This window comes from Astatotilapia calliptera, chromosome 3, assembly GCF_964374335.1.
Source record: "Astatotilapia calliptera chromosome 3, fAstCal68.1, whole genome shotgun sequence".
In the NCBI taxonomy this organism is placed as follows: Eukaryota; Metazoa; Chordata; class Actinopteri; order Cichliformes; family Cichlidae; genus Astatotilapia; species Astatotilapia calliptera.
The window spans coordinates 78,859,198-78,885,110 of NC_137424.1; the positions used below are offsets into that span (position 1 = coordinate 78,859,198).

Below are 25,913 nucleotides of genomic sequence, written 5' to 3' on the forward strand. Positions count from 1 at the left end.
TTTTGTTTCGTGAGGTCAAGTTTTGCACGTTTAACAGTGTTTTTTTCCACATTACAATCCTGGCAAAGGACCGTACCATTTTCAGGGGCAGGGATGTTAACCTGAGTCACAGTAACTGCACACGTTATTTAAAGTGTTGTAAACTCAGACATTTTAGGGTAAATAAATGTTTCTGTGGCTTTAATACTGAACTGCATGTGTCCATATTACTCAGTCACACCTGAATCCTGTGTTTAATCAGCACAGTTTAAGTCCTGTATTTATATTTCGTTTACACAGGTGATCCCACTGACACTCGGTGTCTCAGTTACAACACAGACCTGTTTGACCTCGATCTGCTGACACAGAGGTCATCCAAAGGACTGCGGCTGTGCTGCATGGGTGTGGATAAATCATGGATCCTGACCAGCCTCTGCAGTTTGTAGCTGCTCTGACACACACACAGGAAATCTTTACCAGCTCACAACACCTGCTTGATTTTAGATTTAACATCCAGATTGTATCAGATTGTATTCCTGCCTCGCACAGGAATCCACCGAGTTTGAGAATAAGTAAAGTGTTTTAAATCTTAGTTTATTTTTACAAAGTGAGGACAAGGAGAGGAAATCTTTATAAGTTGAGGACATTTTTAGATTCTTGGACACTTTCCTGTAAAGAAACAAAAGCACAGATTTCTCTGTGAGCACAAAGATCAGTGTTTAAGAACCGTACAGATGTTGGAGAAACACGGACCATTGTATCTGAATACACCAGGGACTTTTGTTTATGAGGACATTTTTAAGTCCCCACTTAAAGGCAGAAATCCCTGTGAAGTGGGGACTTGAAAGATTTCTTGAGGACAGGGTTTAGTCACTGTAGTGAGGACATTTCTACATGTAAGGACATTATGATGGATACAAAAGTGCTACATAAACATGTTTCCTAGTCCACACATCTGTCTGCAACTGTCTGTCTGTCTGTACTCGTGACTGTTTGCAAGATGGTCCTCACATGTATGCAAAGACCAACGTGTGTGTTTCCAGCTGTTTGTTGGCAGTATGTTTTTCAGTGGGATTAGAGATTACACTGTGGACACACACACACTCCAATCATGATGATGTCATCACTTCATCTGCGGCCCCGCCTAATTTTTGCCTCTGCTTGTATTACCCACAATGCACTTGAAAAATGATCAAAAGCATCTGATAGAAGCTGTGTGTTTGTCTGATGAGTCAGGCGGTTCAGCAGGTTGTTTCTGATTGATTGACTGATCAGGCCTTCTTTGTCCACAGTCGTGTGTTCAGCAGGTCAGGCGAAGTGTTCAGGTGTTGATGGAGACTCCGGTATCGGAGCTGCTTCCTACAGCTGAAGGACAGCATGTGGAGGGGGCGGGGTCAGCTCAGACTGAATCCAGCTGTTAATCAGTCAGCAGACCTCAGGCCAGTTACATCACTCACATGTTAACTGTGTGTGTTCAATCAGAGCTGGTTTCTGAGGGTCGATCACACGAGCGCTTCCACCATCATTCACACTGATTTCTTCAGCTGTTACAGGATCAAACTCTGGGTTTATCAGCAGGATGTTCACAGACTCACATCCCTCACACAGGCTATGAGTCACGTGACGTGACAGACATAACGCTACACGCAATAACGAGGGTCAGAGGGCAAGTCTGCGCTATGCATTCTGGGTAATTCCCTCAGGCAGTGTACTTCTGCAGAGTTCACAAAGGCTCAATTTATCTGCTGTGCTGCACTTCGTGAGCTCACAGCCAGCAGCAGCGCCCCCCAGTGGTACCACCCAGTCAGCACAGTTTAAACCCTCAGCACTGTGCACACAGGGATCACTGCAGAGACATCATCATAAACTCCGGGTGTGAGCATCAGCAGAGAGTAACAACAGTTTCCAGGAAGTTCCACAGAGCTGCTTTTATTAAAGGTCAAAGGTCAGAGTGGCTTCATATACGTTTGATTCAACAGATAAAAAAAACTTCCTGCCAAGGACATGAAAGAACAAAATAAATACATTAAACTCTCACTGTGAACGTGTGTGTGTGTGTGTGTGTGTGTGTGTGTGTGTGTGTGTGTGTGTGTGTGTGTGTGTGAGACGCTCAGGCGGCTCGTGGGCTGTAGTACGGCAGTGCTCTGATGAAGGCGTCCAGTCGGCTGCTGAACAGCTCGCTCTCCAAGGTCTGCGTGGATGTACAAACCGGGTTCTTCACGATTAGCTCCACGTACAGCTGACAAACACACACACACACACACACACACACACACACACACACACACACACACACACAGTGTAAGTCTCTTTCACAATAAAGCCTGCAACACTTCCTGTTTAGCACAGACAGAAAACAGCAGCTCACAGATGATTATTATTAATATTATAGCCCGTCCCTTTGGATTCAGAACAAAACCAAACTGACAAGATTAAAAAAAACACACGTCAACATTTGAAGAGTAAAGTTTGTAACACACAAAGATCTGAACTAAAGAATTAAACGTTAATATGTGACGAATGAAATCTGTCAGCTCAACCCTTCAGGTGAATGAATTCTGGGTAAAAAAACCATTTTAGTTCAGCCTCGGTGTGATAATCTCTGGTCTCTCATGGACCGAATCCTGATGGCCGTTATAGAACGAGCAGATTTCTGTTTATATTATAACCATGATTCAACGTGTTGTTCTCTCTCATTTTCCAACTTCAACTCTTAAAAGATTCTTTGAGAAAGCAGATTAAATGTCACATAATTCAACGAAAAGCTGCAGTTCAGCCTGCTGGTTCTATAGATGAACCCACTCATAGGTAGGTGTGTGTGTGTGTGTCTCACATTGCTGTAGATGTGCTGCAGTGTGTCCCTGGCGTTGGTCACTGACAGGTCGGTGTTCAAGACGAACTTCAGGCCGCTCGGTGTCTCGTAGTAATGAAGACGATACTTACTGGTCTGAAAGGACAGGAACCCCTCCTTCCTGAGCACAGATAAGGACCACAGACAGGAGGACAGGTGGACAGACAGACTATCAGGAGGACATATTGACAGGTGATGTGAAGGATACATGTCCAGAGGAGACATCTTGCTGACGAAGGAGCGGATGGAGAAGAGCATCCCGTACATCAGCTTGAACTCCTGCAGACACACATAAACACACCTTTCCTTCACACACACTCTCCGTGTCTGATTTATTGATTGCTGATTGGTTTTGAGGCTCACCTCCTCCTTGGAGATGCCCGCCTGCTTCTTGCGGTTCCACTCGTTGTAATACAAACAGTTTCCATTGCGGTCAAATATGTACAAGTTATGAACCGTCATCTGCAACACAGCCGATCACAAATCAATTAAGACATCCACCGATGATCACTCAGTGGCTCGGGGTATGCCGAATCAAAGACGAACTCCTCCACAACATAAAAAGTGTTAACATTACTTTCTGTCCCGTGGGTATTCTTTTTACTGCAAAGTTTTAAATACCAGGGATAAAATTGCACATTTTTTATTGTAGTCTGGTCCTCCGCGATGCTCAGACGTAACACAACAGCCACTAAATTATCGGTTAACCTCATTTAAACACACCAGCTTTCTCTAATATGTTTAATTACTCCATTTAACGGAGAAAAACACGTTAAATGTTTTAAAATAGTCGTTATAATCAGGTTTAGTCGACGTTTTTCTAATCCAGCTCAGTGTTTACCTTATCTTCCTGTTTCTCGCAGGACCCCAACTGCAGAGCTGTTCACTTAAGTGCCCGAATAAAACTGTTTCGAGGAAATTTATACAGCTAAGTTAGACTCTCTGAATTGAAAGAAGGTTGAGTTATTAAATCTAACTTGTAATTTAATCATATGCGAGTTGGTTTGTAACATGGATATTCCGCTAATAGCGTAAATAAAATATTGTTAGGCTTTATGCGCGGACAGCCTCTACTGAGTCCAGTTATTCATAGAGAGAAGATGGCGGCAGCACCGGTAATGATGCCGTACTTCGGCCAGCAAATTTCGTCCAAAAGTGACCTGGTCCCGGACTGGACCCGCCAGGAAGTCAGCACCGGGGTAAGTACGTGTAGCTGTGGTGTTGGGCCGGACCGAACCAGGCCCGGTTCGGTCCCGGTGGAGCGTCTTTAAACGGCAGGTAGCGGCTGAATGAGACAGCAGTTCTGCAGCAGCTAACAGCGGCTAACGGTAGCTGTGTTTGTGAGGAGATTCGGAGCACAGCGGGACCTGACCGGGCTAAACTGGGGGGTAGAGTCCGCGGAGACACACGTGTATCGGGTGGTTGATGAAAGATATTTAAATAACTACAGGGACGCGTGGAGAGCTGGCTAACGCTATGGTTGCATTATGGGACAGACTTTAACATTTCTTTGTTTTTCTCACTTGAGCGTTTTCAATGTGGCTTAAATGGCTTGTCCGATAATGAGCTCACCCGACAAAGGAGTCATTTAACAGTCTGAGGAGGAGGAACACGGAGGGTGATGAAGCTGAGAGTTTAAACAGGAGAGATGCTGTCCGATAATGAGTGCAGGGTGTTTATCAGCCCGTTTACCTGTTTGTTTGTTGTCGTGTGTCAGACCACCATCATGGCCGTGGAGTATGACGGAGGAGTGGTGATCGGGGCCGACTCTCGCACCACTACAGGGTGAGAAAACAAACACTGAACACGTGATGATGAGTGCAGGAAACATTCCTTTAACCTCACCTGTCTGTGTGTGTTTGTTTCAGAGCGTACATCGCCAACAGAGTCACAGACAAACTGACTCGCATCCACGACAAGATCTACTGCTGCAGGTCAGTCCTGCTCACTGGGCTCCATCACAGGAACTCTAATCAGAGCACAGAAAACCTTTCAGAATAAAACATCTATGTTTTTAATCTCAGGAAGCTCAGTCTTTCAAAATAAACTAGGTTAGAATCAGCAGTCCTCACAGAAACCCACAGTCTGCAGTCAGGACATTTTAGGGACTCTGTAGCCTTGCAGGAACACAAAGTAACCGCTTTAGCAACCCTGAAAACCACAGAGACATGAAGGGATCTAAAGCCTGGGACCAAGTTTAGGATCTCTGGGCTTCTTATTAAATTTCTGTGCCACTATCATCTTAAATAATATTAACAAGAACTTTTCTGAAGAAATTTAAAGGGGCCTGCCAGTTGGTGCGTATCAGTCGAGCCCGAATTGCAGTTTCTGTTGACCAGTCAGGTCCAGCAGGCCTCAGGTTGGAGCATCAAACGGCTTACAAAAACAGATAGTTTGTCTGTCTTTGCTCAATGTGATGGAAATTTTCTTTTTTTTTTTTTTTTTTTATTAATATTTTTGGATGGACAGAAACATTAATAAATAAATATACAACTGCAATAATCATACTGTCAGTTCTCTGTCCGTTTCTAAACAAACAAACAAACTAAGACAAGCAAACAACACACTAACAAAAAAAAAAAAAAAAAAAAAAAAAAAAATTACATAAATAAATAAATAAATAAAATAAATAAAACCCAGGAGAAACAAAATAATACACCGCCTCCTGGAAAACATCAGCAAAAACAAAAACAAATAAGGGTAAAACCCCCTGGTGCAAAAAAAAAAAAAAAAAAAAAAAAAAAAAAAAAAAAAAGACAACCAAAATACCAATGACACATGAAATATCCCTCTAAGAGACCATTTATCATAATGTCTAAGAGACATTGTCAATGTACCGCAAAAAGGGACCCCAGACCTGCTCAAAAATATCTTCTCTTCCCTTCATTCTATACATAACCCGTTCATATGATGCCATCCTAGACATTTGTTCGGTCCATTCCTTGAAAGAACAGGGGCTGGATGACTTCCAATGCCTAAGAATTACCCTGCAACCAGTTATGAAAGCCAGACGCATCCACAATCTCTGTTTTTTTGAGAGAATGTTATCGTCAGGTAGTAGGCCCAGGACGCATATAGCTGGAGATTTAGAAAGATTAAGTTTAAAAATATCATTCACCAAGTTGATGATCCCATCCCACAAATAATCATTTTTCCGACATGTATACAACATATGAACTAGAGTCCCGACTTCCTGCTGACATTTCCAACAAATGTCCTTATCTGCGAGCTTCAACCTGACTAATTTACTGGGTGTCCAATAGTTTCTGTGAAGCAACTTGTACTGGATAAGTTGAGACTGTGTTTCAGGTGAGCAAACATACCATGATGAGATCAGCATCTTCCAACTGTCCTCTGAGATCTGGATACCCAGATCTTTCTCCCAACACCGCCTCAGTCCCCCCAAACTGGGAGCGTGTGCCTCTCTGAAGCTCCCATAAAATTTAGATGCCCTGATTCTGTTATTGTCAGGGGTTGCAAACATCTTCTGAACACTAGATGGAGGGTCTAGATTATTTTTCAAAATGGCTTTAATACAATGTCTTATTTGAAAAAACCTCCAAATTTCCCTTGGATCCAAATTGAATTCTCGTCTGATTTCTGCAAACGATTTCATGCCAGTCTGCCCAAATAGGTCCCCCATCTGATTAATACCTGTCCTAGCCCAGGCCTCCCACCAGACCGGTTTCTTACCTATTAATACTTTCTTATTATACCAAATAGAGGCTCTAGCGGTGAGATAAGGGCTGCTGTTGGTATATTGGTGAGCTCTAAGCCAGGTCTCTTGCATGAAAGACAGTACTGGATCTTTAAACGGTACTGGCCTTCCCTTCTGAGTAAGGAAGGCCTCTAAAGACGAAGGGGCCACAAGACTTTCCTCAATCCCAACCCATGATGGCTTATCAGTAGAGGAATTATGTATCTTAACTAACTGAGAGAGGGAGAAAGCATAATGATACCAGACCATCTTAGACAATGCCAACCCACCACTCTCTTTAGCAGCATATAATTTAGACCGATTGAACAATGGCTTTTTACCTGCCCACACAAAACCCTCTACACATGTATTATAAAGCTTTAGCAAATTATGTGGGACTGCTATCGGTAACATGTGAAGAAAGTACTGAAGTTTAGGGGCAATAATCATCTTCACCAAATTAATTCTGCCCAAAAGGGACAGATTTATTTTAACCCAATTCTGCAACAGCGAACGGATGTTTTGAATCACTGGGGAAATATTTACTTTCATTATGTTGTCTAAACCAGGGGTCAATTTAATCCCCAAATAAGTCAGACCCTCGGGCATCCACTTAAAATGCCATGAACTCCTCATAACAGGCGGACACAATTTAGAAATAGGCATAGCTTCAGACTTAGACCAATTTATAGTGTATCCAGAGATTACAGAGAAAGAATCAATAATTGAGGAAATTGCAGGAACGGCCTGTTCTGGGTTAGTTGAAATCAGTAAAATATCATCTGCATACAAAAAAGTTTTATGTTCTTCTTGACCCAAATCCACCCCTCTAATTTTCTTACATTCACGTAAAGCTATGGCTAAAGGCTCCAAAAACAGAGCAAAAATGAGAGGTGATAAGGGTGAACCTTGTCTAGTACCCCGACTTAACGAAAATGAGGGTGACATTATCCCATTGGTAATAACTGTAGCCATTGGATCTGTGTATACCACCTGAATCCACTGCCTAAAAAAGGGACCGAAACCAAATCTCTTCAAGGTATGAAACAGAAAAGGATACTCAACTTTATCAAAAGCTTTCTCTGCGTCCAAAGAGAAGGCAACGACAGGGTCTAGCTTAGTCCTGCTCTTCCAGAGTATATGCAATAACCTACGTAGATTATCCGCAGAGCTTCTATTTTTCACAAAACCGACCTGATCCCTATGCACCAAATACGGAAGAACTTTTTCAAGCCTAAAAGCTAATATCTTAGAAATAATTTTTTCATCCACATTAATTAATGAAATTGGGCGATAATTCCCACAATGCTGTGGGTCTTTCCCTTTTTTATGTAATAACGTGATCACTGCCGATCGCATACTAAACGGTAGTCTCCCTCTTTGAAACGCATCTTGATATACCGACAGTAGTCTTGGAGCTAGTTCGTCCACAAACACCTTATAAAAATCTGATGGAAATCCATCATTACCTGGAGATTTACCCACTCTAAGGCTGCCGATTGCCTGCTTAACTTCAATTAATGTAATCTTACCTTCTAATATACTTCTTTGATCTTCCGACAGGCTGGGAATTTTAATAGAAGAGAAGAAATCTGACAGCCTCTGTTCCTCCACCAGTCCATTAGAGGTGTACAGCTCCTGATAATATTTAGTAAAAATATCATTTATTTCTTTTTTACTAGTAGTCAACTTATTATTATTACTAGGATCAAAAATAGATGGTATAAGGTTACTAGATTTTATCTGCTTAACCCTGTGTGCCAACATTTTACCTGTTCTCTCCCCTTGTTCAAAGTACTTCTGATTTAGACAAAACATTGCATATTCCACTTTTTTCTCCAATATACTATTCATCTCAAATTTAAATTTAATTAATTTGTTCCATAAGTCCCTCTCTGGGAGCAACATATGTTGTTTTTCAAGCTCCTTGATATCCTGTTCCAACTTCATCAGCTTATCCCTCTCAGCTTTTTTAATCAAGGAGCAATATTGAATAAGGCGCCCCCTCAAATAGGCCTTAAAAGCATCCCAGGTCATTCCAACGTCGTCAATAGAGCCCTCATTGTACAACCAAAACTCCTTTATCATTTCCCTTATACATTCGCAATGACCCTTATTCTTCAGTATTGAGTTATTCAAGCGCCACCTAGGTGACGGTTTAATATTATCAGTGTCAGTAAGAACAAGGTCAATGGGAGCATGATCCGATATAGCAATGTTACCAATAGAGGACCCAATAGTTTGACTTGCCAAAGAACGGGACACCAAAAAGTAATCTATCCTGGAGTAGGTTGAGTGAGGATGCGAAAAAAAGGTATAATCTCTTTCTTGAGGATGAAGAAGTCTCCATATATCTACTAGACTCAGTTCCTCTGACATCACGTCCACCGCAGCGTTTGTTGGGTCCTTGCTTAGTCCAGTACAAGAAGATTTATCCAATAAGACATCCCTGACCCGGTTAAAATCTCCCCCAATTACAATGTGTGTGTTACCTATAGTCCGCACCATGTTACAGACTTCATGAAAAAATTGTGGCTGAGGAGAATTAGGAGCATATATATTGACCAATGTCATTTTCCGCCCCTGTAAACATGCATCCAAAACCACCCATCTACCCTCCTGATCTGTATAATGCTTAAAGACCTGAAAATCCAAGTTTCTTCTAATCAATATGACCACCCCTCTTTTTCTAGCCGAAAATGCACTAAAATAAACTTGCGCCACCCAGTCTCTTTTAAGCTTTAATGATTCGGCCTCATCAAGATGGGTCTCCTGAATCAGGGCTATATCAGTCTTTTTCTGTTTCAGATATGTGAGGATTTTCTTCCTTTTAATAACATTATGACAACCCGCTATATTCCACGACACAATTTTACATAACTCCATAACACCATGTGAGCCGAATTATTATACAAATTTATCCAGAGGAATATCCCATTTACCCATATAACAACTCTTAGAGCCAGTAACATGAGACAACCCAATGATCCAAAAATTAGGTCTATACAGGACAGTTGGTACCATACCATCAAAACCAACAACAAAACCAAACACGAGAGAGAAGAAAAAAAAAAAAAAAAAAAAAATGGATGGAAATTTTCAAAATATTGTAGGTTTCCCTGCAGGCCCTTAGTGAAGGTCTTTCTATCTGTTGCATTGTCTTGTGTGGGTGAAAAGGTAAGTGTTTATTTTTATATATATATATATATATATATATACATATATATATATATATTATATATATTACGTTACTCCATCTAGTGTGGTACCAGCAGGGTAAAGGCTAATTATTGCTAATGGTAGCATGTGGGTTATCACTAGCATGTTAACAGGTTAACTAACATTAAGCTAATAGTAAGTGAACTGTAGCTTTTACATCAAAGTTAGCTGAAATGCTAATATTAACTGACATTAGCACGTGGGCCAGCAAGTTGTATAAAATGAACAGGAGTGCACGTTCAGCAGAACCTAAATGGCCTTTAATTGGGCTCCGACTGATACGCACCAACTTTCTGTAGAAATGTTCTTTCTAAAATGTTTTTAAAATGATAGCGGCACAAACATTTGACACCACTTTGTCGGATTTGAAGAAGGGGGTCTGTTGAACCTTTGAGATGCCTGATGTTTCTGTAGCACCTTGAGAACTTGTCTGAGAAACTCTTGCCCTCCTGATGAGCGGCTCCTCAGCAGACGTCATGTTTGTGTTCTGCCTGCAGGTCTGGATCAGCTGCTGATACTCAGGCCATCGCTGAGGTCGTCGCCTACCAGCTGGGCTTCCACAGGTAACACACACAGCTTTGCACAGCCTTCCTGTCAGCTCAGGTGAGGCCAATACTCACCTGTGTCTTTGGCCCCGCCCACAGCATCGAGCTGGACGAGCCCCCATTGGTGGAGACGGCAGCCAATCTGTTCAGAGCGAGCTGCTACCGTTACAGGGAGGAGCTGACAGCTGGGATCCTGGTGGCAGGCTGGGACAAGAGGAAGGGCGGGCAGGTGAGACCGCACACCGCCTGGACACATGTGCTGGTGTAGTCCTTTGTGTGGCCAGCAGATGGTGCTGTTTCCACCCTGCAGACTGTAAAGCATCGTCTGTGTGTTACCTGTCTCAGGTGTACAGCGTCCCGATTGGTGGGATGTTGGTGAGGCAGCCGGTGTCGGTGGGCGGCAGCGGCAGCACCTACATCTACGGCTTCATGGACGCCAACTACAAACCCGGGATGAACAAAGAGCAGTGCATGGAGATCACCGCCGCAGGTAACGCACCGCCGCTGCTGCAAGGCATGCTGGGAGCTGCACTCCACAACCGTCGCGCTGACTCACTGTCTCTCCTCAGCTCTGTCTCTGGCCATGGAGCGGGACGGCTCCAGCGGGGGCGTGGTCAGGCTGGCCAGCATCTCGGAGGAGGGGGTGGAGCGACGCGTCATCCTGGGAAACCAGCTGCCCAAGTTCTCCACACACTGAGCGTGCTCCGTTCCACTCACGTGTCTGTTATGTTAATAAAGTTTTCATTTTGTCTCCTCACTGTCGTTGTCTCATTGATGCTAAAATAACCACAGATCAATCACACCAATACCATGGGTCACTTTGTGGGTGCAGTTCCCCGAGTGTCCAGCAGAGGGAGACACAGACTCAGCAGTGAGCTGAGTGCTTACAGTCAGGGCGATTCTGGGTTTAAGTTTGAGGTCAAAGGTCAGATCCTCAGGGGGTGTGGCACAGCCCGAGTCTCCTCTCTGAGCGCTGCTTTGAAGGTTTTATCTCATGTGTCCGCGCAGACCGGCGTCTGTCCGTCTGTCTACAGAAATAAAGGAGTTTAAAAAAGTCGCCTTTCATGGAGGCGCTTAGAAACGCTTCAAGCTGTGCAACAGGAAGTGCAGCTACCCACTGTCTTAAAGTGCTCGACAGCTGAGTTGGCCTTTTCTGACTTAAACGTTTTCCGTGATGAAGCGACAGGCCACTGTCAGTGTTGTTACTTTGAGGTGTCGTCTGTGGCTGATCTGCTGCGAGAGGAGACCAAAGGCTGGAGGGACGTTTCCACTGCCAGGTCACATGGGATGACCGACACTCACTGTTACTGAGTGAGAGATGGGAGGCGTGAAGTCCACTTTTTCACCTGGACTCTTTATTAAGGAATAAGAAAGTGGATGTTCTCCGTCACAGCGACCCTCCTTCACCCATGAATCTGAGCTCTTCCTGTGTTTCCCCTGCTTGCAGCTCCACCTTCATCCTCCCCTCCCCCATCCCTCCTCTGCACGCGCTCAGACCATCTCAGGCTCTGACGGACTCGTACTGCTCACGCCGGTGTTGAGGTCGTTATGGTTTCTGCTTAGCAAAAGTTTTATTAGATCTTTTCTTTTTACTTTATTTGTTTTTATTTCCAGGTGGGTTTTAATCTTATATTTTAAACGTTTCCTATTTTTTATGATTTTTTTAAATCATTTTCTTTTTTTTGTTTTTGTTCTTTTAATTAAAAAAATCCCTTTTCTCAGTTAGTATTTATTTATTCTTTATTTTTACTTTATTTCTGCGTTTTGTGTTTCCCATTTTGTTTTTTTATAAGTACATATTTTATATTACCTCTATTTAAATTTTGTTTTTTTTTAATTTGTGTACAGTTTAATTGTTTCATTTCTTTTTTTAAATAAAAAACTTTTTATGATTTTTATATTTTTTAACCTTTTTAATATTTTTTTCACTAATTAAAAATAAAATATAAATAATATTTGGTCTTTTTCATAATAGTTTTTCTGTCTTTTTCGTTGTTATTTACTAATCCCTTATTTTTATTTATCTTATTTGTTTCAATCGTTTTTAGCTATTTTAAAAATTTCTCTGTTTCATTTTTTTCTGCAGTTCTGATTTTATTTCTTTTCACTTCTGATAATATTAAGTTTTAGGTTTTAAACTTTTAAATTCTTGATTTTTCCGATTTATCTGACTTTTTTTTATTTTAGGAATTCTTTTTAATTTCGACTCTCTTGCTATATTTTTTTGTCATTTTAAATTCATTTTATTTTGTTTTTCACCTTTTCAATTTAATTTAATTGAAGATCATTTTTATTTCTGCATTTTGAATCGTCGTGTCTTCCTCCGCTGTTGTGACATCACTGGGGGGCGGGACTCTCACCTGTCTGTCAGACGTGTCCGCTCGTCAGTCAGGTGACAGTTTCCCACAGGCCTCCTCTCCTCTCCATCCTTCCTCCTCCTCCTCCTCTTCCTCTCCTTGCTTTGTTCTCCGGGCCGTTCACACCTCTGCCGACAAAGAGCAGAAACAAAGAGCAGCAGCAGGAGGAGGAGGACACCTGACTCTGTCTTTTGTCCTCAGACTGGGAGAAAGAGGAGCTCTCCTCCTTTCATCTCTCTCTCTCTCTGTCGGGACTGAATGTCTCTCGCCCGCTCTCACCTGTCTTCATGGAGCTGCAGGTGAGAAACTTCAGCCTGACTGTAACCCCGCCCCCTTTAACATGACAGTTAAAACGGAAACCTGGATCCTCACCAGTCTGACCAGTTTAACTCCAAACATCCAGAAAACACTTCACCTCCTCCTCACAACAAACTGCTGGAAACTCTTCAACAGTCGTGCTGATGTTCGTTTTCATGAACAATCCGAGGCCGTGCCGCTGAGGATTATGGGATAGATTTATCTCCTGTCCTTCCCTAAAGGAGGCTCCAGTGTCTCCTCAGCTGAAGAATGCAATAAAGGAGGCAGTGCAGCTCCTTCCCTCCATGTTTGGGGAGTCACTGCAGGTGTGACTGTTTCTGCAGGAGGTCAGAAACTACCTGAGAGTGAAAGCATGGCTGCTGAGGAGTGTCCTCCTCCTCCTCAGGTGTGGATTCAGTTTGTCAGACAGGACGAGAGACATTTACATAACAAACACCCAGAGAGAGAGAGAGGAACCCTGCTTCAGTTTCTGCTGTTTTATCTTTAATGTGGAGAAAACGAACCAGAAACAACATCAGCACAGTCTCTCTCTCTCACACACACACACACACACACGCACATGCACACACACACACACACACACACACTCACACACACACACACAGACACACACACACTCACACACACACACACAGACACACACACACACACACACACACACACATGCACACACACACACACACACACACACTCACACACACACACACACAGACACACACACACTCACACACACACACACAGACACACACACACACACACACACACACACACAGACACACACACACACACAGGACTTCTCGTCAAGCTGAAATGTGACTTTTTCCCACTGTCAAGAGTACTGACCACTGATTAGAACCATCAGGAATAAATAAGACAAAGTGTAATAAATGTATAATAAATGTGTAATAAAGTAATAAAGCGGAGCACAGTGATGCAGATATGTGTCAGTATCATGTGTGTTCATCAGCTTTTTTTATAACTGATGATTCAGCCCTGATTACAAAGACAACAGACAGATTAAAACACAGAAAATATGATTTGTTTATACTTTTATTAAAGCTGGTTTGATCATTTTGTTCATATTTTATTTAATTTCTTTAATTTTTCAGGAGCTGAACTAGAGAAATTTTCTTAGGGTGGCAAAATGAAAGCTTTTAAAAAACACACATGTGCAGGTACATGTGTTTAAAATGATTCAAGTGCAGTAGGTTTACATGTTTGATATAAATACAGTCTATTTTCTCAGCTCACATGAATGAACATCTCAGTTAAATTAAACATGTGAGTTTTCATTGTATTTACTGTGTCGCCTGTATAATAAATAAACATGTAGCCATGGGGCGGTTCATTACAAACACAAGTCTCACTTAAGTTTCACCTTTTTTTGTTTGAAAACAAAAGATGTCATGAACAAAATCTGAAGCCAAATTTGTCAGGATTTGTTGGATCAACCCTCTGAGGTCCAGAATATAATTGGCCATTTTGACTCGCTTTGATTTTCCATTTGTATTTTATCCTTTCTCCGCTGCCTTGCTTGGGATCATTCTTTCCGGCTCAAACTCACATGTCTGAATTTTCAGTTGTTTTTTTATTGACATTCTGTAGTAACACAACTGATGTGAAATCACACAAAAACATAAAATCCTACTATCAGTTATATGTTTTGTAAAAACCACATGTTTAGTAAATTATTTTCTGCACACATTTTGGTAAAAAATAAGCTTATAAACAGCTATTTATCTAAACATGCAGCCAATGCATCTTCCGTTTGTTGTACAACCATTTAAAATACTACTAAAACTAAACCAAAACAATCAGGTGTCGCGATAAGATGCCCACAAATTATGTGTGCCGGTAAAAACAGGACACAGGAGAACACCACGGGGATAAACCTTGACAACAGTCTGGATTTCGACCTGGAGACAGTTTACACTGCTTTGTGACATTCATTATTACTCTCATTGTCACACGAAACAATACAGTGACTACACAACAAACTACACAACACAACACACTAACTACACACTTCGCGCTAAGCGCCACAAATCGGGCACATTGCCGCGCGTATAGATCCGTCCCTGCTTTTTTAAGGAATTTGAAGTTTTTGGTCGATTTGGTCTCCAGGCTTCAAAAACAGACATGCGCAGACACGTTCTCTCCACATTCCTTCACAGACTGTCTTCGCTGAGCCCCGCCCCCTTTGGAATGGCAGGCTCCTTCAGCCACTCACACTGCGGCTGCGGGTGTGTGGGCGTGGTCTCATCCAGAGGTGGAGGCAGAAAGTTGGAGCAGCTTTTGTTCTCAACTTTTTGTGCGCGTGTGAGCTGGAGCCGCAGACTGGAAGCACTGGGAGCGCTGGTGTGAGCTCCGAGAGTGTGTGTCCGCGGTGTCCGTGTGACTGTAACTGCGGCTTGGCGTGTGTGAGTGTGTCTGTGGTTCGGGACCCCCACCTCCAGCTGTCCCACCGACCCCTGTGCGCTCTCCAAGCCGCCTCTCGCTGCTCCTCAGACGGCCTCGCAGGCAGCCGCGCCCCGCTGCTCTACGCTGGAGGAGAGAGGAGGAGGGGATGGAGGAATGAGGGGGAGCCGGGTGGGAGCAGAGAGCAGGCTGAGAGCTCGGAGCGGCTGAAGGAGTCGGGTGCCGTGACTCCCTCCGGCCTCCATCTTGGACACTTTGAGGACTTTTTTCTTTTTCTCGAACTTTTCGGCTCCAATGAGGCGCGCGCGGCCGGCGGAGACCGAGCCCAGCTGACGTCAGTGATCGGTGATCGATAGGTGTAATGGGAGTAATGGGGGCTCAGCGGGGCCCCGTGGCCCACGGCCGGGCCTCCTCCTGCCGCGGGCTGCTGCTCCTCCCGCTGCTGGCGGTGCTGCTGGGCTCCTGCAGGGCGGAGGAAGGTGAGTACTGATCAATACACTCATTATCGACCACAGCTGCTGATCGATCAGACTGCATCGGCCCAGAAACGATGACGTAATGTTACAGACCCATCGATCCTCAGAGAGAGGTTCAGTCACACACAGGAAACCGGACCCCTTTCTTCTTCTTCTGTGGTTAATACGTTTTTACATTCAGCTCAGAGAAGTTTGACAAATATTCACACAAAAGTACACAAATGTACGACTGACGTGCTTTTACTGCAGCAGAGTCTGAGCGGCAGTGAAATCCGTCTTTACTGCAGTAAACTCGGGTTTCTTCGCTCCGTCTGTCCCATCAGCAGGTCTGTGTTCAGGGTTTGACCCCGTGGTTTATGATAAATAGGATTCCTGTGACACTGCACAGTGAGGAGAGCTTGTGCCTGTAAGCAGGTGCAGGTAGTGAGCTGTGCACACCTTTACCTGCATGTTCATGAGTAGCTGACTAACTGCTTGGGTCCGTTGCTCATACCGAGGCTGCGGGTCAGCCTCCCCGCCTCTGTGAGCCTCTGCAGGGCGACGGCGTGGAGCCGTGTGGCTCTGAGGGTCTGATGAGGGCTGTTGTTGTGTTGTTGTGGCTCTGCGGTTTACTTCTTCACTCATTCTAAGGAGCCTCCACAGTAATGACATGTTAGCTGTGGCTGTGAGCGGGACACACGGCAGGTCAAAGGTCAAGGTCGAGGAAAACAGAACAGCAGACAGTTTGAGGCTTTAGGTGGAAACAGCTGAACGTGTTTGTGTTCTCACTGTTTTAGTTTTAACACAACACAAACGTAAAACATGAGAAAAATCTCAACTGTGACTTAAAGTTGCTGTTTAGAAGATAAAGTGTGTAGAAATGTTTGTGCTGATCAGATTAGAAATCAGATTCACTCAAAAATCCAACCTTTTATATTTTGTGCGTTACAGTAAAACTTAAACTGAAAACTTTTGTGCTTTTATAAAAGTGTCAAACATTTTGTTAACGTGTTTTATTTACATCTTGATAAAATCTAAAAGAGCCAATCAGACATCAGGACAGCAAACACGGGGGGAAATAAATAAACACGTGAGAATAAAATGATAAGAAACGAGGAAGCATCCTGTTCACTGAGAAATAAACAGAAAAAATCAGTAGTCTCTGAGAGCGCACACTCACAGTTTACCGTGAGCCTATCATCGGCTGTGACCGAGCAGGACGCTGTCTGAGCGCGCTCAGTCGGCTCCAGCGCTTCTCTGGTTTTTGTTGTTGAGCTCTAACGTGAGAGGAGCCCAGGCTGAGCTGAGCTCCCACCTGGGCTGATGTGGCCACAGATCAGCCCAGCCCAGCTCAGACAGAGCTCTGGAGCTTTTTACTGCAGCTGATTCGAGGATTTATTGGTTATTGATCAGGAATCCTCTTACACGTTCAGTGCTGTGTCTGAGCAGCAGTAAAAACAATCATCCTTCTGTCATCACGCGACTCCACCGTGTTTAAATTCAGTTTTTAGCTTCAGGGCCATCTGGAGATAACAAATCAGCGTTAGCACTTTCAGGCTGTGTTAGCTCAGAGAGCAGAAGCTCGCCGGTTTATTAGGACCAGCCAGGCTAAATGTGACACGGTTTAGTTTTCCTGATAAAGCGGTCATGTGATCATGCTGTTTCCAGAGCGCCTGTTGACGCCCCAAAAAACCTAAACCAGCTTTAAAACTGTTAAACATGCGTGCTGATACCCGCTGAGGGGAGCCAGTTTAAAACCAGCAGGCAGGAAACCAACAGTGCTGCAGCTGCTTCAGATCAGCATGTGACTGGTTACCAATACCTTATCTATCATGCCGTTTGTCAACACAAAGGAGCAGCTGACTGTCACGTGACCCCCCTCCCCAACAGGAAGAGGACAGGAAGTAGAGATGCAGGGGCCGAGGGTCTGAGAGCTGAAACAACAAACTGTTTGATAGCTGATAAATGGTTTAACTGCAGGGTTATTGATCTACAGATACCTGCTCGGTAACATTTCACTCATTAAAACCGGAGCCGAGACTTCTGGCAGCCATGTCATTGGTCAGGTAGTGCCATTAAAAATGCTCAAAAAGGCTCCAACAGCAAAAACTTAGCTACAACCCTAATAATGCAAACTTTAAGCCTTGTTACAGTTTAAACAGCTGAGTTATTAAGGCATTCATCCTCCTTCACAGTTGTGCTGTTAGAAACGAGCATAATTACATGTGAATAAAAAGTAGAGGACCGATAATGAAGCCCTGTGGAACTCCACCACCTGTAAAACAACACCTGTCTCCACAGAAACTCTGAACTAGGCCTAAAATGCTTTGAGTGACGGCTTCTGAGGTTCTTATACACACGTCCTCATGTTTCTCTAACACCTCCTGCCTCTGTCATTAATCTGCATCTCTGCCTCAATAAACCACTACACTTCTGTTTCACAGTGTTTTTGTCTCAGACTGATTGTATTCATTTGTGCTGTAAACATGGACGTTTTAGTCCGAGGATGGAGTCGGCGCTTTAGTCTCGAGTGGACATTGGAGGAACTCACGACCGTATTAAACCTCAGCAGCCTCGTGAGCGTGTGTGCAGTCGACTGAAGTTTACACAAACAGACACTCAGGAAGACTTGAGGATAAATAAATAACAGATTCACACACACTCGCTCTTTAACGGCAGGTTAATCAGCAGCTGAGTGTGTTTGTGTGTGTGCTGGAAGCAGGATCATTGTTTCCTGCCAAACCAGAAAATTACCAGTTAGAAAACAATAGTGTGTGTGTGTGTGTGTGTGTGTGTGTGTGTGTGTGTGTGTGTGTGTGTGTGTGTTCAGACTCTGAAGGCTGTTTGAAGCCTCTCTGGGACTTTTACTGTTTAACCCTTTGAAGGATCATCCAGCTTTGCTTCACCCGATTAAGCTTCGCTCTCTGTGCCAGCTTCTCGCGCTCCACCTCTCAGCATAGAGGGTCACATGAAATCAGGAGTTTCTCACATAAAAACAGTGAAATTAGCTAAAGTGGTTAAATTAGACATCTTTCCTCTGGACTCTGGTGCCGCAGAAGCTTTTTTTTACTGTGGGTGTGTCCACATATTGTGCTCCATCTGCTCCCTGTCTTTTCTCTCCTCTTGTCTTTGTTCTGTTGTTCTTATTTTAACCCCGCGCACACACCAAACCTCCCCCTCTCCACCTCTCCCTCTCGGCGCCTTTCTTCCGTCCATAAATCCCTTTAAAGGCGCTGGATTTAATTTCTGACTGAGGATTTACATGTTAAGTGCCGGTTTGTTAATCTGTTGATTGGCCCTTTGGAGGTTTAGCCCTCACACTCACAATAAAGACGGGCATATGAGACCTGTGAGAGTGTCGCCAGGATTTTCAAAATAAAATGCCAGCCACATGTTAGGTTTGACCTTTCTAACAATATCAGCTGTAACATTTAAATGAGTGCACAAATGGTATGTCCAGAAAGAGAAGCACGTGACGTTTTTAAAGAAAGTAATAATAATAATGCATTTAAAAGCACAAAAATAGGAATTTTGTTCTCTCAAAGTTAAAAGTGTTTGCATTTTTCAGTGTTAAAAATAACCTGACCAGGTAGAGGAGGGTTTAGGATAGGGCTGCTCAATTAATCGAATTTTAATCACAATTACGATCGGGGCTTTCAACGATCATTAAAAATGACTGAGCCGATTATTAGCCCCTCCCTCGTGCTTTACTCTTGCACTGCTCCGTGTGGCAAATCCAGCGCACCTCTCTGCATTTCGAACACACGTCACAACAATTAAGAGCGGCGGTCCCCAACCCCCGGGCCTTGGACCGGTACCGGTCCGTGAGTCGTTTGGTACCGGGCCGCGAGAGTTGAGGCTCAGGTGTGAAATGTCTGGTTTTCAGGGGTTTTATCGGTTTTCAGCGTTATTTTGTTATCGTTTTGATTGTTAACTCGGTTTTCCTCGGTCTTTTCACGTGTGTTATGAATAAATCATCTTTTTTTCGGTACCGGTTTTATTTTGTTGCATTTATCCGCGACACCTTAAAGGCCGGTCCGTGAAAATATTGTCGGGCATAAACCGGTCCGTGGCGCAAAAAAGGTTGGAGACCGCTGATTAAGAGGACCCGAGGGAAGCTCGGAAAGCTAAGCAGAAGTTATTTGGAGAGGAGAGTGACTGCTGTTGGTTGAAAAGAGAGGTAAAAAAAACTTCAGTGGTGTTGCACACTATTTTATATTATTTTTTAAAGTCATTATTCAATACATTGTTATTGTTAACCCTTTAAAGCCGGTCAGAGCAGCACGCTCCGTTTTGTGTAACTATTTTTAAATCCCTGTAGAACCTGAACCGTGTAAGCTAGCGCAATAATTTGTTTTGCATATGAAACCGGAGGAGTTGTACTTACATCTGATGCCATCAGCTTGTCCTCGGTCACGGTTTCCTTCCACATATAGCTTTGCAAAAATTGCATAAAAAGCGCTTGCAGGAACAAAAACATAATATTCCAGAAACACGCTTTGCCGATCCGATCAGCTGTTCATAACACTTCCTACAGTGAAACAGACGTCAGCGCGAACTATCACATATCCGCCATTTCCTGCCCGAAACCGGAAGTGACGTCATTTTCGCGGAAAATGTAGTTTTTTACTTGTAGGCCTTAAAAGCCTATACTGGTCATGTTTGACTTTTCTGAATAGTTTCTGTGATGCTTAGAACTCGAATTGCACTGCTGGAAATAGTTTATTTTGATGCACATGCTGTTTTCTTTGCAAATTTGCATCATAGGATTGTTTTTTCATTTTTTCCTGCAGTGTATATAAAAATTGCTGTATCTCCAAAATAAAACTATGAAGACACTCAAAATAAATTTCCTGTTGTTGTAAACTATTTTTTGCAACTTTTTTGTATTTAAAGTTTTGAGGGATAAACCTCTTAAATTTCTCCAAGTAGAAATATATGTAAACAAAACAAAAACGATTTTCAATTTTTTTTGTAGTTTATTGCACTTTTTTGCAATTAATGTAGTTACTATGGACTTAATGCATACATATTATTAAAATATGGGCTATAACAGTTGCATAGCAAATTGAAATGCTCCCAAAAATGGCACTACAGCATGTAAAAAAAAATAATATAAGCTCTGGCGGACTTGGTTCTATGGTAGGTCTTAAAGGGTTAAATAAATATCGTCAAATAATCGAGATCTCAATTTCAGTGAAAATAATCGTGATTATCATTTTTGCCATAATCGAGCAGCCCTAGTTTAGGATTGTAAACACACTAACAGTGAACACCCATCTGAGTCCCAACATTCATAAGAATCAGACACCAATAAAGCGTTCACATTAGTATTTGCTGTTACCATAACCGATATAATGTATACATAATATTGTAAAATTATTACATTTGAATTAATATTATTATTAAAGCATAATTTGAAAAGCTGAAGGAAAATATTTCATGTTGTGATGCAGAAGAACCTATCTCTGAGGAGCCTGGAGTAAACCAAAGCATCTGCACATTTATTCACAGATGGTAAATAAACAGGCAGAACAACAGCTGAGAGCAAAGCTAAAAATATGTTTTAAAAGAGATATGATCTCAGTGTCTTCAGTTTGCCCACAAAATAAAATTTTTAGAGAATATATAAGATCATTTGCTTAAAATGTTACTGATAAAAATATGAAGTTCCCCTTTAACCTTTGTGACATGCGCCCCAACACCCATCAGTGGACATTAAAAAACATTTTTAAAAAGTGTAGAAAAAAACCCTTAGTTTTTCTCTATATGGAATACTTCGTGGAAAACCGTCAGGATTTAAGAAATCTTCATCAGATGAAGTTTTGTTTGTAACCTCACCCTGTCCGGCGTGCTGTGACAGGCAGATATTTAACGCTTTCAGCTCTGTTATTTAGCAAGACTATAATTTTACATGATTTGTGGATGGTTTATATTACAGTGAAAGAGGTTAAACCAGAATGGCTGAGGACCAACAACAGAGCCCTGGGGAACTCCGCTGGTTAAAAGAACACATTCATTAAAAAGTAGTAATAATAGTAAAACAGTGGTGTTACCTGTTCTCAAAGCTGTGTCTCTGTTTCATAGTCAAAACAAGCTTTTCATAACTGTAGAAGCAGATTAAAATCTTTCATGTTGGAGCAGAGGGAAGATTTGCTTAGAGGACAATTTTAGGATTCTGGGAAAGCGTCCAGAGCAGCAGGAAGTCAAACTACCTTAACTGAGAGTGACGCACGCTGATGCTATGATCTCAAGCTTTTTCTGACATACCTGTTTCTGAAGCTAAAAAAGTTCCTTCACCTCACATTTAGTCACCGAATGATTAGGTTCAGTGAAAAATGTCCATAACCAAGGGTAATTCTCTCAAACGCCATCAAAGCCTTTGATTTCATGTTACACCCCTACACCAACCCCCACAATGGCTTTATGTCCTCCCAGAGGGCTCCACCCCCCAGGGTGGAAAGCCTAAAGCTATAATGTAATGTCAAAACAGTCGATAGCTGAACAGCTCTGTAATCATCCCATCGAACCTTCCTGTTTCCATTTTTCAGCTCACCGCCTCCATCATTAAAACTGATTCAGAACACTAAAGTTTGAATCATTACATTTTCTAACTTCAAACCTCATCCAGAAAAGAGGATTTTAATGACGTTTCTAAATTTTCCTGTTCTTTCATCTTTTTGGAGCCTATACGATGAACAGTGGAAAGTTTTGGGAACCTTCACCCGACTGCTTTCACTAAGTTTAACGAGCGTCAAAGTTACGTAACCACGGTTCTATGAGTGTAGGCGCAGCTGACCAAGAGCTGGCGGCTGCTTTTGTGTTTGTTGCTTTTATGGTGAATTCTCACAGTGTTTGCTGTTCTCCATCTTCCTTCATCGGGTTAAGAAATTGTGTTTGTTCTGAGTTAAGTGGGTAACGGAGCCCACCCAGTAGTGTTTCAGCGATGTTTGGAAGTGCCTACATTCAGATATGTCAGATGAGGTTTTTAATTGCACAAAAGCTTTCCATCCATTTCAATCGAGTCATTTTCGATAAACAATATAATAAACTTAATGTGAAGGCTCTAGGATGGTTATTTTTTTAATTATAATAACTAGCCTGATAAACCCAAATTGTTTAAATGCATAACATCCAATCACTGATTGATTTACTTGTTTAAGTTATGTTTTGTCTGGCAAACATGTCACATTAAATAAATAACTTTGTTGCGGGTAAAACCGTATTATTGTAATGCAGAGAAAACACATGTGCAGTCTTTTTAAAGTCTTAAATATTTAATGTGAATTACCTTTTGAATGCACCTTACTCCTCTTTTCATTGTGAGTGCCTAATCTAGAGCCAGTTTCATGCATTTCAAATTAACCAAACAAAAACTAAACCACTTTCTACGACTGAAAATATCTCCCACATTTTGCCAAAAAAGACATTCACCAGTGATTGGTAGAAGGAGCCCACAGATGCTGCGGCCTCCATGAATTTCGTTTTTCCTCGTGTAAATTACCCCCGGTTTCCCTTTGTAAAGTTCAGCCTTCAAACCTGTTGAAATGTGGGCTGGTTGTCAAAAGGCACAGAGGCAGAACTGGCTCTGCACTGGCATCACGTCGATGGAAAAGAGATAATGGAGTAGGCCCTATTTTTCTTTCTCCGCAAAAACATCCCTGGAAGAGGTCCTGCGGGGGCAGTTCCTGTGGTTGGAACAGTCACAAAGGTGCACTCTGACTTGAAATAACCCGTTTCCTGCAGTGGAAATCGGCCTCATTAGTGCAGTCAGGTATTGGCATACATTCAGTCATAGTTTCACTGTAGGCATTGGAGTAAATGAGGAAAAGAAAATTAATGTAAAACTCCATTTTTTGAAGGGTTGGGGGGGAAGCTGCTCGGAGCTTGCACTTTGTTTCCTTGACTCTCTACAGCAGAGGTGAGCATGACCCACAGAGACACGGCGGACACACTAATGGGAACTACAGCAGGCTGAAATAAAGCGGACTGATCCTTTAAGGACGCTTTGAACCATCTGGATGCGAACGCACTCAGCCTGAGTTCCTCCTCTACAGCTAACGAGTAACTTTCCATTCTCCAGACAGACGTCCTCAGGTGGTTTGATTTGTCCGCGGGCCAAAACTCCGATATTTTATAAACTGTCACATGTAAGAAGCAGAAATGTTCTCAGTGTGATTTCTTCCAGTTGACTGTTGGATAATCTCTGCAGCTGTGGAACATTTTTCCAACCGGATGGTTCAAAGAGTCTTTGAGGATTGAGTAAATATCACTAGCAGGGCAAGTTTTAACCGTCCTCCTATGTTTTCAGATGTTTTATGTGCTGATTGCTGAGGAGAACAAACAGAGCTGCAGCTCGTTGTGGAAGATTCCTGACATGTGAAATGAGTCAGAGGCAGTTCAAACAGCCTGAATCATCGATCGGAGTGTTGACAGAGAGAAGATAAGGTGCTCAAACAGAGAGCGATGAAGACGAGCAGGAACAAACACAACCTGAACATCTGTTCCTCCATGAAACTCTCTTAAATTATACAAACACTGTCTGTCTGCTGGCAATGAAATGTGTGTGTTTAAGACGTACAGTAAATATACACATCAGAAACAAGTAGAACCAACATAGTGTCCAGTAAAGGCTTACCTCGTCTGTGCTCATCATTCCAGTGAAGTGCAATGATAAGATCCAGTACAAAGCTTGGTGTGGTTTCTCTAACTGACTATTCAGTTCAGCCTGTTGGCACTGGGTGTGAACCAAACCAAACACTTACTAGAGGTGGGAATCTCCATACAACTCACGATACGATATTATCACAATACTTAACGCACGATACAATATTATTGCAATTTTTTAAAATATTTTGCGATATTCAGATTCTGTCCATAAAGGTAAACATTAAATAAAAAAGTTTTAAACGTAATTAAAATAAGACATGTCTTAAATTAAAATAAGTAAACTGTCATGTTTATTGCTGCCAAAAAAAAGTTAAACACATTTGGACAGTGTCAGGATTCTTGCTCAGAAAAAGGATCAACATGCTCTGAAGTCAGAGCACAAAAACCTTTTTTGTAACAAAATATCGATTTCTGCTGTCCCTGTATCGATACATTATTAGCAAACAAAATATCACGATACTACACAGTATCGATTTTTCCCCCCACCCCTAACACTTACTGAGGATGGCGGACCTCAGGAGGTAGAGCAGGTCATCTTCTAATCAGAAGGTTGGTGGTTCAGACCCTGGCGGCTCCAGTCTTCATACCAAATATCCCCGGGCACGATGCTTACTCCACTAACTCCTCCACTAACTCCACCAGATAGTAGTGTCTAGCTGCTTCCTTCCAGGAATTTACTGACATATGTGAGTCCTTATGTTGATGTTGTGATTATTCTTCCATCATACTGAGGCTAGGATCATTATTCTCTCACTGATGAATTTGAACATTGTGGTGAAAAAGCAGACGGAAGAAATCTATGGAGCTGAACGGACCAATCACAGCGTTTGCAGCTGTGGCGACGTGTATTTCCATTTCCAGGGAGATGCACGTCAGGTTACAGCGTAGGGTTTCAAAGAGGCTTGCAGTTACAGCACAGTTTTTCCCGCTGAAGCATAAATCTTTAGTAACTCAGCTGAACCTCATACCTTTGTCAGGAACACCTGGACTTTATTGGAACACGTGGGCGAACAGCCACACTGACCGTTTTATTGGAACTGAGCTAATTTGGACCTTTTTATCTCTCAGCGGTGCCTGAAGGAGCGTTTGGAGCAGGAACTGATTAATGACATCAATTTTAATGGGAAGATAGCATTCCTCTGTGAATTAATGCCTCCTGCTGATGACATACATGTGAAATTGTCCTCTAACAAACTGAGCTGAGCCACATGATGATCCTGGCTGCAGTGTGATGACAGAGGGAGGCATCCACGGACCCACACTTTGTCCCCTCACCTTTTCCAGGCAGTGTAACCAAGCTCTGGCCCGTTTGATCTGCAGCTGTCTCTGCTAAAGTTAGAACATCCTTTACGGCCCCAAAATCAGCCATAAATCTGCAGTTTTCTCCACATCCTGCACCAAAGT

At 42.6% G+C, this 25,913-nt stretch overlaps 3 protein-coding genes and 1 long non-coding RNA gene across 5 annotated transcripts in view; 3 read left to right on the forward strand and 1 right to left on the reverse strand.

The window, feature by feature from the left end:
* Window positions 1–1,892: 1,892 nt before the first annotated feature.
* On the reverse strand, window positions 1,893–4,800 carry trappc1 (trafficking protein particle complex subunit 1). 2 transcript variants are annotated; one of them, XM_026159078.2, is made up of 5 exons: window positions 4,523–4,800; window positions 3,194–3,292; window positions 3,039–3,109; window positions 2,813–2,951; window positions 1,893–2,218 (listed from the first exon to the last, which is right to left on the reverse strand). In XM_026159078.2, the coding sequence occupies exons 2-5, from the start codon at window positions 3,290–3,292 to the stop codon at window positions 2,090–2,092; spliced, it is 438 nt and encodes a 145-aa protein (XP_026014863.1). In that variant the 5' UTR covers window positions 4,523–4,800; the 3' UTR covers window positions 1,893–2,089. The 2 variants fall into 2 exon arrangements, with proteins under 2 accessions (XP_026014863.1, XP_026014853.1); XM_026159068.2 differs by lacking the exon at window positions 4,523–4,800 and adding an exon at window positions 3,672–3,938.
* On the forward strand, window positions 3,886–11,048 carry psmb6 (proteasome 20S subunit beta 6). The gene is made up of 7 exons (XM_026158856.2): window positions 3,886–4,029; window positions 4,548–4,615; window positions 4,699–4,764; window positions 10,244–10,309; window positions 10,391–10,520; window positions 10,637–10,781; window positions 10,861–11,048. Exons 1-7 carry the CDS (start codon window positions 3,886–3,888, stop codon window positions 10,986–10,988), a joined length of 747 nt encoding a protein of 248 aa, XP_026014641.1. The 3' UTR covers window positions 10,989–11,048.
* A 3,987-nt stretch (window positions 11,049–15,035) lies between these two features.
* The window catches only part of ephb4b (eph receptor B4b), a 35,985-nt gene continuing 25,107 nt past the window's right edge, over window positions 15,036–25,913 (forward strand). Inside the window, exon 1 of the mRNA XM_026158276.2 lies at window positions 15,036–15,863. Coding sequence (XP_026014061.2) covers window positions 15,746–15,863 — 118 coding nt within the window. The 5' untranslated portion in view covers window positions 15,036–15,745. The remainder of the gene's footprint in view (window positions 15,864–25,913) is intronic.
* On the forward strand, window positions 22,045–24,782 carry LOC145425923 (uncharacterized). The gene is made up of 2 exons (XR_013906691.1): window positions 22,045–23,760; window positions 24,151–24,782. It is a non-coding gene; the product is annotated as an uncharacterized LOC145425923 (long non-coding RNA).

Bases quoted from the DNA above. Each gene is read 5' to 3' on its own strand.
- psmb6 (XM_026158856.2), top strand. From the start codon at position 3,886: ATGCGCGGACAGCCTCTACTGAGTCCAGTTATTCATAGAGAGAAGATG. The intron at 4,616-4,698 runs GTGAGAAAACAA...TGTTTGTTTCAG, and splicing joins GACTCTCGCACCACTACAGG to AGCGTACATCGCCAACAGAG. The intron at 10,782-10,860 runs GTAACGCACCGC...GTCTCTCCTCAG, and splicing joins CATGGAGATCACCGCCGCAG to CTCTGTCTCTGGCCATGGAG.
- trappc1 (XM_026159078.2), bottom strand. From the start codon at position 3,292: ATGACGGTTCATAACTTGTACATATTTGACCGCAATGGAAACTGTTTG. The intron at 2,952-3,038 runs GTATCCTTCACA...ATCTGTGCTCAG, and splicing joins AAGATGTCTCCTCTGGACAT to GAAGGAGGGGTTCCTGTCCT. The intron at 2,219-2,812 runs GTGAGACACACA...TGTGTTTGTCAG, and splicing joins TGCAGCACATCTACAGCAAT to CTGTACGTGGAGCTAATCGT.